General features: G+C 40.7%; 1 protein-coding gene across 2 annotated transcripts in view; it reads left to right on the top strand.

Moving 5' to 3' along the window:
- The window catches only part of klhdc8a (kelch domain containing 8A), a 66,585-nt gene that overhangs the window by 43,123 nt on the left and 7,460 nt on the right, over positions 1–16,002 (top strand). For both annotated transcript variants that reach the window (XR_266207.4, XM_003446493.5), the window contains exons 6-7: positions 2,589–2,753; positions 2,832–3,050. Coding sequence is in view for 1 of the 2 variants with exons in the window: in XM_003446493.5 (XP_003446541.2) it covers positions 2,589–2,753; positions 2,832–3,050 (384 nt within the window). In the remaining variant the exon portion in view is untranslated. The remainder of the gene's footprint in view (positions 1–2,588; positions 2,754–2,831; positions 3,051–16,002) is intronic.

The following is a 16,002-nucleotide window of genomic DNA, read 5'->3' as shown; positions in this document are numbered from 1 at the left end:
CAGCGGGCTGCTCATTTGTCTTGCTTTCAGCTGTGTTTGTTTAAGACGTTCGTGATAGCTGGAGGGTTTCAGCCCAGCTAATCCCAGGGGACATGAGACTGTGCCTTCAGAGTGTACACAGAGGGAGACAGATAACCATTCGCACTCACATTGACACCTCCAGAAACTCTGCAGACTACTCAAATCTGACTCCGGTAGCACGTGGGTACAGTTTTATTACCCACAGGCTGGACACCACAGTAATTAGAACTTTTGCTTAACAGCAAAGCCGGCTGGGGCTTCACAGTTTGCATGAGTTCTCTGCGGGTACTCTGGCTTTCTCACACATGCATGTCCAAAGATATGCATGTTAGGTTAACTGGTAATCTTAAGTCGACTGCAGGTCTGAATGAAAATCATCAGTGTTTGGATGATGGATGTCCAGAGGCTCAGCTCAGTACAAATACGCTCTCCCTGAAACATACAATGAAACACAAACCGGTGAGAAACATCACTCACATGTGGCTGTCTGATCACAGCTGTTTCACAGTCACAGAAAATATGAATGCATTAGCATGTTGGCACAAAATCTCATGTTAAATAAAATAAAGAAAGATACAGTTATATTTTTGAAACAGTGGCTAAGATAACCACTCAACATTCCATTTAAGACAGATTTATTGGAGATTATGTATCGGAATTTCAGGAGCAGGACCACGCCTCCAAACACGCTCCTTCCGGTTGTCATCTATATAGGTTCCCCCAGTTCTGCAAGCTGTTCATTCTCATTTACGTGCCCCACCCTCCCTCCCTACTTGTTCTCAATTCTTTAACTTCATTTCTATTTAGTGCATGGGGATCTGCCCAGCCGGGGAGCCGTTGCCAGTCCCCTTCAAGGCCTTCCCCAAACCGCTGCTCAATTCATGTCAAAGCATTCATCTTTTATCTACTAAAACCCTGTCAAACCTAAAATGAGGACATGGGCCCAGCTAGTGAAACCCGATTTTAGCGTTTGTAATGTGCACTGGTCATCATCAGCCTCTAATCAAGGGAAAGGTGAAGTTATCTTTTGAATAGGTTTTGGCTGAAGGTGATTGTTTTGTGGCTGTATTTGGGTTATGTATGGTCTAAATAGATGTCTAATGTAGGCCGTTATTTAAAGCGTTATTCAGACTAAACAACCCAGTTTTCAATGAGTAATTTGGGGTAAATAAAGGACAGAAAAACTTTCCATCAATGTGTGGTGCCTGCTTGGGTTTTATTTCTGGTGTTGAGTGAGTCACACATATGCCAGGTCCATATGTATGATTGCTACCCTGAATTTAGTTAAACGATAGCAATCTGTCACCTTGTTAATCTCCCAGTTGTCACGTTATCTATTGTCATCAGTGGAGAATAACTTTAATTAAAATTAAAACCAAACATTTTCTGTGCCCCTGTGTAGTTCAAACTCTGAAATTTCATAGGCTATAAAAGAGCTTTGGCTAATTTTATGTGCCTAAAAATGAGTGCAATGAAAACAAACAAGATGCATCCATCAAGAATTAACTGTGTGCAAAGTGTGAAGAAGATAATCAGAGTAGCTGCTCTCTACTGTGAACTTCAGATCAACACTTGAGTACACTTTAATTTTTACCAAAAAGTCGACTCTGTTTTGCTGTCTGAAGTCATTGGAGCGATATTTGGGGGCTCTGATTTATTCCTACATTTTGCAGCTAGTATGAGCGGTCTTCTCAGGGAGCTTCTCTATGACTTTGTGTTCTCCGCTGCATCTGTCAGTGTCTGAGGGAACACAGATAGATGCTGTATACACATAGACTTATTGGCTGTGTATGGGCTCCATTGTGCTGCTCCCTCCATCTCCCTGACCACTTTTCGATCCTCTGCCCTTTGCTCGCACTTTCATCCCCCAGCTCATCCCGAGCAGTTGAAAAAGAGACAGATCGTCTGACAAAATAATCAATAATAGCAAATTAAAACAAATCTGGTATTTCTGAATGGAGCGTCAGCCACCACATTGACTAAATGATGCCATTTTTATTGACGTTTGTGGGATCGTTATTTTCTGGATATTTAATAATGAACTTGTGGTAATGAGACATTCTTTTCCCCAAATGAATATGAAGTGTTTTTACAAACTTTCTTCCCCTCTTGTCACTAATGCAGATGCATTGAGGTTAGAATCTGAAGTCAAGTGGCTTTGCATAGAAACACTTGACTAAAGTAAACACACAATAAAAATGCAGATTGCTTCCCTGCAGCTCTTTTCCTCTTCATTTTGACGATTAATGCTGCTTTCTCTCACGCTTCGACACTCGCCTTCGCTTTCGATTCTTATGCTCGGGGTGTCATGCCAAAGTGCCAGACGTGGACTCTTGCATTTTTATTCTACTGCTGTACTTTCTGTCCTTCGTCTGTCAGATTTTCTTGCCTTGTCACAAGCTAACTTCTCATCCGTGTCTGCCTGTGGATGAGCAGATTTTTTAGCACTTCATGAAGTGCCCACAAGTTGTTTCCATCAGCTAGGATGCGGTGGAGAAGTGTAGCTTCACTTTTGTAATCATCGTGATATAATGTCTGAAATGTCCTGTCTCTTTACATGTGTCTAGATGGCCGTGCTCTGGCTGTAGGGGGAATGTGTGCGGACCTGCTTCCCCGTAGTATCCTGCAGCAGTATGACCTTCGAAAAGACGTGTGGGCGCTACTTCCTCCCATGCCGACCCCACGCTACGATGCTAACACACATCTGCTTGGCAATAAGCTCTTTGTGGCAGGTACTAACAGACGAGCATAGCTATTATGTCTGCACTTTATTTGTCACTCTAGTAGGCATCTTTTTCTTTACTCTTAAGGTGGCCGTCAGTGTAAGCGACCGTTAAAGGCCTTTGAGGTGTACGACACAGAGACGCGATCTTGGACTACGCTACCCATGATGCCATGCAAACGTTCCTATGGGGGTGTGATATGGGACCCAGCTGGCAGGCTGTGCCTGTTAGGAGGACTGCGGCAGGGCGGGGGACACCAAAGCTCCAAGTTCACCAAGAACGTCAATATTTTTGACACCAACCAAGGTACAGCGCTTGATTGATTTTAACCAGTATGCTAGTTTTTAATTTGGTTTTTCACAAGTAGTAAAAGCAGAAAGAATTCTTGCCATATGCATGTCAGGATTCATTGCATATCAGGACAGATAATCCTGTTAGAACTGCACATCCAGAACACACCAGCTGAAGTTTGAATCTTTCACTTAACTTAAGCGGGGCTCAACTTCAGTTAGGAGCTGAACAGAGAGCAAAACATGAAACAGATCTGAGGGGTTCAAAGGCAAGTATGCGTCATACTCTTTTACATGCAGCTCTGTATCCAAAACTTATCAGGTCGTGAAAGAATAATTCAACATTCTGCAATTTATACATATTTGCTTTCCTTCTGAGAGCCTGATGAAAAGTTCAATGTTGAAATAGCAATTCCAATCTGTCCTCAGGTCCCTTCATTCCCTCCGTTATCATTTCCCTTATGCGTGCATAGAAAGGAAAAAAGAATATTCTAACCTAAAAACATTTGACAGCTGAATGTGTGAAATCTCACCTTTGATTGAACATAATGTCAAAATGACTATGACTGGGGGAAATATTTCTTAATGAACAACATTATATCAGAAATCTGTTAACTCCAGCTTGACAGCAAGACTCCTGCATGCAGTCACTGTGTCACGCTAATGTTCGCCAAGGAATACTTCCAGCATGCTACTTCCTATAGTCATGTTTAAACCAATATGTTGTCATCCCAGGGCATCATTTACTACTGTTCTGTCAGCTGCATCTGGCGTCTCAGACACACACACACACACACACAATAGGATTGGGCGATTTGCGCTATAGTCCAGTCATCCTGCTGTTTTGACTGACTGATAGAATTGCCACCACGGCTCCAGAGGTTAATGTACGCCCATCGGGGTAGTGCTGTCAACCCTCCATACTGCACATAATTGGGCTCAAAAGCTAAAAGACTCAGTGGTGTGCAGGTGAAGGAGCAACACACAAAAAAATGAATGATTTAGCTTAACTGTAATTAGTTAGCATAAGTGGATGGATATCAGCTGAACAGCTAAAACAGTGTTAAGTCACACATTTGTTTCGGTCTTTACCCTTTTAGCTCACACCTACAGTTCTACTCACTCATCCAGTCTTTTTGTGTGTGTTTAAAATATCTCCTCTTTATCTGCTCCACTCTTTACTGTCCTCCCCACATACAGCAGAGATTTTCGCTGTCAAAGACACCCAGCAGAAAAAAGTGAAGAAGAAATGAACAAGATCATCACATAATGCTGTAATTTAAATAACCTCCTCTTTTCTAGCACTTGATGATAGAAAATGTTTACATCATTCTATTATTTAATGACACACACACTCGATTTTATGTCTTAGTGAGGACAAGGAATTGACATAATGCTTTCCTCAGCTCCATAGCCTAACCCTAACCATCAAAAATGAATGCCTAACCCTAACCCTAACCTATTTGTAACCTAACCCTAAAATCATATTTTAGGCCTCAAAAATGCCTTTAATTCGTGAGAACTGGCATTTGATCCCCACAAGTGGGCCCCCTAAGTATAGTGCCATTCCAATTTCTGGTTCTAAAAAAGACCCAAACACACAGCCACACACACACACACACACACACACACACACACACACACACACAGACTTACATCAATTTCAAGGTATGTAAAAGTCCAGGCAGGAGTGTGAAATAACACATTTTTCCTTCATAAACTTTTATTGCACTCAAACTATTTGAATTTCAGCACCATGGACAGCTCTAAAACACAACTGTTTTTAATGGTGAACCTACACAAAGTCAGCTGCATGCACTTTAATAACATGCAGGATATAGATCATATGTACACACACACACACACACAAGATTACTCCATGAAATCTGCAAATCCATTTAGGTTTTGATTAGTTTCTTTTTTTAACTTAACAAATTGTGGTGGTTCTATTAAAACACAAAGTATAGAAATAAAGTTCTGTCAATCAGGCATTTTTGCTTTGTTTTATCCCTTGGACAATGCTATAAATTATTCAGTCAGTTACTCTGACTGCCAAACTGTCAGACTGGAAGGTTGCTGGTTCAAATCCACTGAACAGCTACTGTGAGGTACCCTTCTCTAAACACTGCTCTCTGACCGCTGGATTGGTAGCTGCCCACTGCTTCACCGAGTGAATGGGTTAAATGCAGAGGACTAAGCAATTTCTTACAGGATTAAAAAGCGTACATTATCATTATTATTATTATTATTTTTATTATTACGCTACTTTGAATTTCATAATAATGATAACATTAATGTAATGCATCAGTGAAGACTAGCTTGAAATTTGAAAAATCAGGACAGGGCTGTGTTTACCTCTGTGTAGCATTCCCACTTCTTTTAACATCAGTCTGTGAATGTCGGCGACCTGAGGAGAGTATCTGCTGGACTTTTGAACTGAGCCGGAAAAGCTGGACGGTCCCTCTCCTCTTGGAAAATATGAACGTATCATAATTCACATTTTTGACCACACTCTTCTCCATTTACATATTCCTGCATGCACTCTCATCTTGACACTGTCGTTTCTTGCATTCTGTGATTATTGATGGCTTGTGTTTTTGAACATGAAAGCATAAAACAATGATTCCATTGCACTGCTAATGTACTTATATAAAATGCAAATCAAAATTTAAACGCATGCAGTCATGCCTGCATGCTCTGGTTCAAAAATACTGCGCTGTGAAAGGGACACTTCAGACCGTCATTAGCGTCACAGTGGATTCCTTTGTCACACGTTAGGTGATCGTTCAACAGCTCTCCCCACAGAAGGACAATGACCTCCAGACCAAATAACCCTCTCTATGCCAGCCGTGATTTTAACACATGTAAGCGGTACTCCAGGAATCACTGACAGAAAGTTACATCATTTTCAATGTACGTTCACAAACTTTTTATACAAACTTTAAATGAGGGATTGTTGCTTTTCTTATTATACTGCTTGTTGTTCAGCTGCCGCTCTTCATTTGTACTGGAATTATTGGCACCTCTTAATGATCAAATAGCCTTCTACAGACAAGCAGCAAGCCCCATCTCTGCCTGTCTATGAAACTTTCTTAGTGAATGCCATTGATGTGTTTTGTCCTTTAATAAAATTAATCACAAAAGTCTCCAAAAGTTGAATCTGTTCATCTGGACGTAGCGTTTTGTGGGAGAAACGTTTCGTCACTCATCCAAGCCCCCAGCATCCAACATCACCATGGAGGAGAGGAAGGCACTCACATCACTTAGTGATGACAACAACATTATCATCCTTCCGGCAGACAAGGGTAGGTGCACAGTATTGCTTAACCAGAAAGACTATCATGAGAAGATTTTGTCACTACTCAGTGATGAAAATACTTATGAGTCCCTGAAACGAGACCCAGGAAGTGGCTACAGGAAGAGGGTCATAGACTGTCTGAAGCAGTTAGAACAAGACAAGGCTATCGACCGGACCTCATACCACAGGCTGTCCCCAGGGGAGTCTACACCAAGTCTGTATGGTTTACCGAAAATACATAAGCAGGGTGCACCTTTAAGACCGATTGTCTGCATGATCAACTCGGTCACCTATAACATCTCCAAGTTTCTGGCTTCGATCCTCAACCCGCTGGTGGGCAGCTCTGAACACCACATCCAGAACACCCTGCATTTTGTTGAGAAGGTGAGAGATGTCATTATGGAGGCAGATGAAACCATGGTCTCGTACGATGTTACATCTCTCTTCACTTGCATCCCAGTCACGGAAGCGTTGGAGGTAGTCCATAAGAGATTACAGGATGACACCAACCTCAGCAACAGGACCACTCTCAGCATCGACCAAGTGTGTTTGCTTTTGGAACTGTGTCTTCATTCCACCTACTTCACATACAAGGGTCAGTTCTACAGGCAGAAACATGGGTGTGCCATGGGCTCCCCAGTTTCACCCATCGTGGCCAATTTGTAGTGGAAAAGAGGGCGTTGCTATCCTACCCTGGAACACCGCCAAGTCATTGGTTCAGATATGTGGATGACACCTGGGTGAAAATCAAATCTCAGGACGTACTACATTTCACGGATCACATTAACTCGGTGGACCAACACATCAAATTCACCAGGGAGGATATGAAAAGTGGCAGGTTAGCCTTCTTAGACTGTGAGATTTCCATCAGTAATGGGGGACATCTAAAAGCTGACGTGTACCGTAAACCTACGCATACGGATCAGTATCTAAGGTTTGACTCTCATCATCCACTGGAGCACAAACTGGGTGTCATCAGGACGCTACAACACAGAGCGAACACCATCCCCACTGACACAGCGGCCAGGGAGGCAGAAGAACAGCACATCAAGAAGGCCCTGAGTAAATGTGGTTATCCCAGCTGGACTTTTGTCAAAGCTGGGAAGGCACCTAAAGAAAGCTCCAGCCGATCCAGGAGAGAAGGACAACCGCTGCCCAGGCGAAAACCTGTAGTGATCCCATATGTGTCAGGAGTATCGGAACAGTTGAGACGCATTTTTTCTAAACACCGGGTCTCTGTGGCTTTTAAACCCCAAAATACGCTGCGCCAAAAACTGGTCCACCCCAAGGATCGGGTCCCCCGACACAAACAGAGTAACATAGTGTACGCTGTTAAGTGCCAGGAGGATTGCCAGGATTTATACATCGGGGAAACCAAACAACCTCTAGCGAAGCGGATGGCACAACACAGAAGAGCAACCTCATCAGGCCAGGACTCTGCAGTTTATTTACACCTACAGGCCAGTGGACATTCTTTCAACGATGAGGATGTACACATCCTGGACAGGGAGGAACGCTGGTTTGAGCGCGGAGTCAAGGAGGCCATTTACGTGAAAAGGGAAAGACCATCTCTGAATCGAGGAGGGGGCCTAAGGGTACATCTTTCGCCATCTTACAATGCTGTGATTGCAGCCATTCCCCAACTCTCTGTGAATGGTACTCATGGCCATTGATCAGTGTTCTTTGATCAGTGGGTTTTGGTCAGTGATTGTTGATCAATGGTCATGGGAATTTGCATAATTATGATTAAGGAACTGACCTCACAGCCCATTGTTCCCTCAGTGGGCTGCTTTCAGTCATTATGCAAATGTACTGTTTATAAGGTTTGGGGAAACCTGCAGTCAGCTGAGACTGAAGAAGTCACTTGGATGAGTGACGAAACGTTTCTCCCACAAAACGCTACGTCCAGATGAACAGATTCAACTTTTGGAGATTTACTTTCCTGGATGATTGAGAATGCATCAAGACGTTAATCACAAAAGATTTTGGATTTTTACATTATTGTTAAAATCCTGTTTTTAAAAGTATACAGTCCGAAGTATGTACTAAAACTGTGGAAATACATCTGAAATACATCTACTTTGTGACATCATGTTGAATTTCTAACAGAGTGTAACTTAAAAATATATAGAAGTAATTTTTACTTGGTGCAATGATCTGACAAACCAGAACATGCCTGGTTAGTTTATTTAGGTCGCTCAGTCAGAGAAGCCTTTTTCAGCGCACAGCTGAAAAGAATATTATTCTTTTTCTTTTATCTTGTTGTAACTGTGAGAGCATGTAATCTCCTCCTTGAAAGAAATTGACGGTTTCAGCTGAAACAACAAAAACTGAATATCAAGTAGGAAAACCTTAAATTTATGGAATTCACATAGTAGTATTGATGGTATTTTTTGGTAGTCTTCTAATGTCCTGTTTTCGCAAAGGCACCATGAGGTTGTTTCTATTTGCTCAATCTCAAGTCAATCAAACTCTGCCCAAAAAGCTGACCTACGTATATCTATCAAGATAACACTGGTTGAATACACTTTAATTTGTATGGCTGGTTAAAACAGAGCTTGAAAAAAACATTCCCCTCTAAGATACAAGGACAGGACTGAAAATCCTTTACAAAGCAGCCAATGTCCAAAGAAACACCTTCATAAAGCCCGTCTCAGAGATAATTAACCTCCACATCTCTGTATTTAATTTTCTTTTAAATTGTATCTATTTATTAGATTAGATTGAAATGGATGAATGAAGAACTGTTTACTGGAAATAGTTTTGATGATCTGCAGCATGAAATGTCTGATGCCCAAATTGACTGTAAAGTTTTATCCATTTATTTTACATTTTCAAAACTTGAATCAAAGTTTTTATAGTTTAATAGGTGAAGAGGTATACAACAAAACCTATCAAAAGAATATGAAATTCAATTCAGTTTTATTTATATTGCTCCAAATCAAAACAGTTGCCTCAATGCGCTTTATATATATATATATGTTAGGTAAAGACATCTACAGCTAACTATTCTAGTCAAATTTTTTTTGAAGAAGAAAGCACCATCTCTTGGTGACACTCTGCAACTGAGTGAAACGACGTATTTAAAGTGGAAAGTAGATAAGAGGACAGACTCCCAGTGGCTGACTGCTAGCTGACAACTAACAGTCAGGCGGCTGACCTCTGAAAGCAGCAATTTTGATTGGCTGTATCTGTCCATTAAAGTATATTTCCACATTACTCCATAACATGCTCTGCAATGCACTCTCACATAATGAAGAGTTAATAATATAAACCCGGCGCTACAGTACTAAAAGCTAACAGAAATCCCTATCCTAATGAGGACACATAGGATATTTTTTTAGTGTCTACAGAAAACCACAAAACCAACAACAAAAACCTGTTGAAAGCAGAACACACAGACTTTGAAGGCCCCGGTTCCTGGGCTCAACTATACTCTCAGCTTTGACATTCTTCTGGGATCTTTGTTAGCTTTGTGTTATCATGCTGTTTGTCCTCCCTGCACACAAACTGAAATCAGCTGATTGCAGCTGATTTCTGGAGGACCTCTATGTCACAATTAAAATAATGGTAGCTGTAATGTAATTCAGTTACTTCAATACAATAACTTGTTACATTACTGCGTTATTGAAAAATGTAATGGGATTAAAGTAATGCATTCAAACATTACCTTCCATCCGTCCTTCTACTCTCATTTCCTGTCTTTATTTTACTGTTCATCTCGACACTAACAGTGCCAAATAAAAAAGAAATGCTAATTCGTACAGAGCAGAATGAAGACTGGAGGACTGAGCATCGCTTGACTTCAGCTTGATACATATACATGAGGGATGTTTTCATAGCACTCAGAGGTTTCATCAAGTCTTCTACCCAAAAATAAAAATCATTATCTCGTTTTTGCAATTGCGTCCCTCTTCAATTAGACCCTGCTCTCTTACAAAGCAGTGATTAACATCAACCTCACCGAGCAGATAGCTGGTTTCTTTCCTTGCTTAATTCTGTGCACACTCCATGTCCCCAAACACAGTGACATGACTTATCCCTCTATCCAGCAAAGGCACCCCAGAGTAACAGGTGAACAAATTGAGAAGAGACCGGAAGGAGAAAAGGGAGAAGAAAAATCAATAAGTCATTTTAGACAGCTGGAAAAGTGCTCACACTTTGGGATTGGTCGAATGAAAGCCAAATAAAGCAGAACATGGGCGTGATAATGTTAATGTATGATAATGGGGAGAAAGTTTGCCTTATGTGTGACAGATAGAGGAGGAAAGATGAAAATAAAATAACTTCCAACACACAAACGCTTGATACTGATACAGCCAGACACGCACGCACGCGCACACACACAAACACACACACAGACACACACACAGCCATACCCCGTTTCTCCAATCTAATTTTGGTGGAGATGAGATGGGAGATGAGCTGCTGAGGGAGGGTTGGGGATGAGAAGCACTTTAAATTACAAGATCCAGAAACAGATTGCTTTATTATCCATCTGCAGCAGTATCTCTCCACACATACACACACACCATGCAATCTGCTGTCACACAGTGATATTGTATTACTGTTCCATTTCATATTGCCAGTATTAAGACACGCCTGTTAGCGGATGTCGCAATGTGGGCAAGACGCAACAAGTACAAAGGAAATGCAAAGAATGAAGCTGTGGCAAGAAAATTGCTTGAAAATGACACATTTTGGTTTTAGAAAAAATATTTAAGGCGTCAGTTCACCCAAATTCCACCCATGCATTCTCTTCCGCTTATCCTTTTCAGGGGCTGGAGCCTATCCCAGCTGTCTTGGGGCGAGAGGGAGGGTACACCCTGGACAGGTTGCCAGTCTGACACATAGACACAGACGACTATTCGCACTCACATTCACACCTATGAGCAATTTAGAGTTTCCAATTAACCTATCCCCACTAACTGCATGTCTTTGGACTGTGGGAGGAAGCCGGAGCACCCGGAGAGAATCCATGCAAATATGGGGAGAACATGCAAACTCCACACAGAAAGACCCCGCCCTGATGGTGGAATTGAACTCAGGACCTTCTTGCTGTGAGGCAACCATGCTGCCTGAGTAATTTTTCACCCAAATTAAAAATCCAGATACCTTACAGAAACAAGACAATTTCCAAAAGAATTCCAGTCACCCTCCTGGAATCAACTGCTAATACGCACCTGGACCCCATTTTGCCTTTAGGGCTCTCTTGCTATGAGGCAACAGTTTTAACCACTGTGCAACCCAGTGAGGCTAACATGCTTTAAAAAACCTATTAATAAGCAATACATTTTTACAGTATGTAACAGAATTATGAGCAGATGCCTCTCCAATACGTTCTTTATACTATAGATGGACCCCAGTGTTACAATCTAGAACTGCAGCAGGTTGTGGTAGTCCTTCTCCTGCTGTGCATGTCTCCAAGTAGGGAGACATGAGATGGGACAATGTGGAACTAGCTGGTTAGCAGTGACTGAGGTTTCAAAACAGTATGTTGCTCAGTGGTAAATCAATAGTGTTGTTGTGCTGGATGACTCAAAAAAATAAAAATAAAACACAAAGTCCATGTTCAAGATGAAGAACAGCAGAACAAATAGAAAAGAAAACAGTCTTTTCTATTTTTTGCTTAATATGACTTTGGTGAAATCCCGAGAGATTTAGCTTTGGAGAAAGAGAGTGAGTGAGACTAAAAGAGAGAGAGTGAGTGGTGGTGGTTGAGGAAGCTAGAAAGTGAACAGAGAGAGAGAGTGATGTTAACAAAAACAAAGTGATGAAATCGGAGAACAGAAAGAGAGATGCAGACAGCCGAGATTTAATGTCGTTGCTTTGTGTTTTTTAATCCTGCTAGTAAACACAGCTGTCACTACGTCAGTTGACTAATTTGCCTAATCTTTACGGATCTTCACTACAGTACAAATGCAGACATACAAAAACCTGAAGGGAAAAAGTTACTTTGGGTGGAAAAACAACATCTGTGGGCTTCTCAGCCTGCATATGAACCATCCAATCAGCTTTTCAGCTTCAGCTTTATTTATATCACATCCGTTGACAACAACTTTGTAAGGTGCCTGTTCACTTGGCGATGGTGGGGAGGAAGAACTCTCATTTAAAAGGAACTGAACCAAGGTCAGGGAGGCTCAGCCATCTGCCATGGGCCAGTTAGAACGGTGAGGAGAGACGGTGGAAGGAGATAGAAAAGAGGACATAAAAAGAGCACTGAAATGAGATTTATTAATATTTCTAGTAGTAGTAAGTGTGGCCTACACCTTTTTCTATGTTTGTTTGATTCCTACTGTCACTTATAAAATGTTATTAAATAATACAGTTTATATAACGCACACTAAAACATTCTGAATGTCTTTGATTTAAAGTAGTTTGGATACTAATTGCAATTTATATTCTGACTACACTCTACCCTTGTGTGTATAGTACTTTTTATTGAATTTTATTTTATTTTTTGTTTAGTTTAGTTTAGTTATTTATTTATTTGTGTGTGGGGAACTCAAAAAGTTAAAATTTCATTGCTAAGCACCACTGCTGTGCGGCATACATGACAATAAAACTCTTGATTCTTCCTAAATTAACCAAATAATAAGTCAAGATTTGTGCGTGAGTCTTCACAAACGGTAGAAGTTTAAATCTTCAGTAAGCACAAAAGCTGTGAGCTACAGATAAACCTCAGCTGGTGTTTCAGTGTGATTGAAAATTTCAAATTGAGTTGCTTTTCTGTTACAAACCTTCAGCTGGAATAATGAATTCTGCTGCTTTTACTGCATCTAAGAAAAGCAGCACTTTCCTTTGTTCTGCTAAAGCTCGTACAGCTCAGGCAACATGAACAATAACCACAAATGATGCAGTCCCCCCGAGACCTACTTATAACAAACGAACTCCCATGTTGTGAATTTGATTTATGTCCCGCTTGAGATATTTTTTTTTAAAAAGGGACTAAAACATAACAAAGCAGATGGAATGAAGCAGAAATGAGAATAGAGCAAAAGTGGACTGCCTTCTTAGACCAGCTTGTAATTATTAGAAATGACAGAACATCATAGTGAGATACATTCTGTCCAAAAGGATCATCTCTGTAAGATTGTCTGTAAGTCTGTAAGATTTCACACGTGACACACGCAATCTATCAAAGAGTGAGAACCAATCACCATCCCTTTCTAGTTTTAATCATGAGGGACAATTATAGAGGAGAGCCACAGACGAAATTACCACCACACAGACTACAAAGCCCAGTCTTCAGAGAATCGCTTCATCTCCTTCATTCCATTGTCTCGCTCTCTCTCTATCTGAAATCCTCTCTCTGTGTTTTCTTTCTCGTTCTCGCCTCTTTATTCTCCTCTGCAGTCTCCCACCAGAGGAGAATAATGCATGCTGGTGTTTTCCCTGCATCCTACAAAGAAAATCTTGGCGTGAAGACTTGTGTAATCCCTCCAAAGCAAATAGGAACGAGGCCTGCAGTTGCAGCTCAGTCTCAAAGGATCGAACCACAAGTCTGTAGACGGATGTGTTGACACAGCTGTAATTTAAAGACAAAAATCCAGCCTGCAACACTGTAAGCACTCTTTGAAAATCAGCTATTACTGTCTGAATTCTTTCTAGATTGATGCATGTTTTTATGAATACAAATATAGAAGAAAACATCAAAGACGAGGTTATAGAACTGCCCTTTTGTAATGAAGTCTTTAACAGCAGATCTAGTGCAGTGACGAGAGATATTTTAATCCAACCGCTAAAAATAAAAAGCAGACACAGGAAATGCACTGTGCTCTGTAGTGGCTCATTTTCTTTTCATTTGGCCATTAATTGAAATTAGCCCAAGTTTTGTAAAGAAGATTTACATATCACTACATGAGATTGTTTTGCTGTCATACAGCGCTTTTGTTATATAATACTTCAAAATACATCCTACAAAAATGACCCAGTATAACTGGACTAAATTACCACCAATTACCAAAATAACTAATCTTCTTAAGGTTTAGTTTAATCAAAAGACTCTGTTGCTGCAGCTTAAATGTCGATGATACGGAGCATACATGCAGAATCTTTCACAATGCAAAAATCAAGCAGTTTTTAGATATTGCTTTGGACAATTTCTGGTGAATCAAGTCAGCATATTTTCCACAACTGTCCTCTCTCACATGCAGCAAACAGCAGGAAATAATCTGCTTCAGATGTCTTTGCACTGGTAGGGTTGGTACAATACTAGAATATCAAACCCAGTACCAACGCTTATAAGACTACTTGATGCCATTTTGACACCACAGGGGAAAAAATGTTTTTTTCTTAATACATAGATAAAAATGGTAACTGGTCTGGATATTATATGGCATTTTTCTACTTTCGTGGAGAACTCAAAGCACTTTTTACAACATGCCTCGTTCACCCATTCATACAATCACTTTTTTCTTTGCCTAAGTGTTGTCTATCTAACGTTCAGACTTCAATGATCGAAGAGCAACTTTCTTGCCTGAGGATTGTCTGGCATGCTGCCACGGAGCAGCCAGGAATCAAACCACCAACTTTCCAATCACTGGATGACCTGCTCGACCTCCTGAATACAGCCAAACCACCAATAACAAGAATGTCAGTCACAGGACTGTACTTAAGTTGTCTGACATAGTGTCAAAAAAACAATAACATAAGTACAGCCCAAAAGAATAAAATAAAATAACAACAACCTGAAAAAACAATATTGTGAGGTTGTCAGAGGTTGTCCCGTGCTCGTCATGTCTCATTGCTGATCAAATAGAGTTGGTAAGGCTGTCGTTTCTGTCTGGTGGCTGGGAGAGTTTTTTCTGCCTGGTACTTAAAGAGAAACATAACACTGTAGACACATACAACTGTATTATCCTGTTAAATGAACACTGGCTATTAATCGTACTACTTTAATAATAATAGATTGCTAGTGTGACTGTCAGTAATTGCTGGCTACTGTTATTGTATGTCAGCTGGAGGAGGCAGAGGCGCCACTCTTGATATCAATACTGTTGCAAATAAGTATTTAATCCAGTAGCTGTTTCTAGTCTTGATTAGTACCTGAGTATCAATGGTTTCAGGAAGAAAGCTCAGTTAGGCTATTGAAATTTGCACTGACTTTGTACTGGGGAGCTGGAACACTAAAGCTCCATTAACATCTGATCCAAGTCTGTTGGACATTTGTGTTATGAAATGACTCACATACAGCCTAAAAGCTGTGATTGTGTGTGAACATTTCTTAACAAGCAATTTGATAATAAGCGACATAAAGAAGCTAAAGTAACATTGTATGTCTGCTTATTATGCATCACATTATTCAACATTACAACCACGTTTTGGTGGTTTTAACCTGATTCCTGACTATAAATAACTTCTGGGATTTTTTGAATTGCACAGATGATGTTCAACACCAAGACAGGATTTTTTGCTGTGGAGAAAACAGAACAGAGTGGACGGCCAGCTGTGATCTCTGCTCTGTTCCCTTTAGTTTAACTTAACCAGGCTGGAAAGAGAAGCACGGCTCTTCATTACACACTGCTGCAACACACAGGAAGACTCACCATCTGGCTTCTTATCTCATTTTCATTCTCTACCTCTGTTTGTCGCTCTCGACCTTGTCTCTACCTCTTAAAAAGATTGAGTAGGAAGAAAGGGAGAGAGAGAGAAAGAAGGAGAAAGAAAA

This window comes from Oreochromis niloticus, linkage group LG5, assembly GCF_001858045.2.
Source record: "Oreochromis niloticus isolate F11D_XX linkage group LG5, O_niloticus_UMD_NMBU, whole genome shotgun sequence".
Taxonomy (NCBI): Eukaryota; Metazoa; Chordata; class Actinopteri; order Cichliformes; family Cichlidae; genus Oreochromis; species Oreochromis niloticus.
The sequence above is the reverse complement of the archived record's forward strand: the minus strand, read 5'-3'. Positions and strand labels throughout refer to the sequence as shown.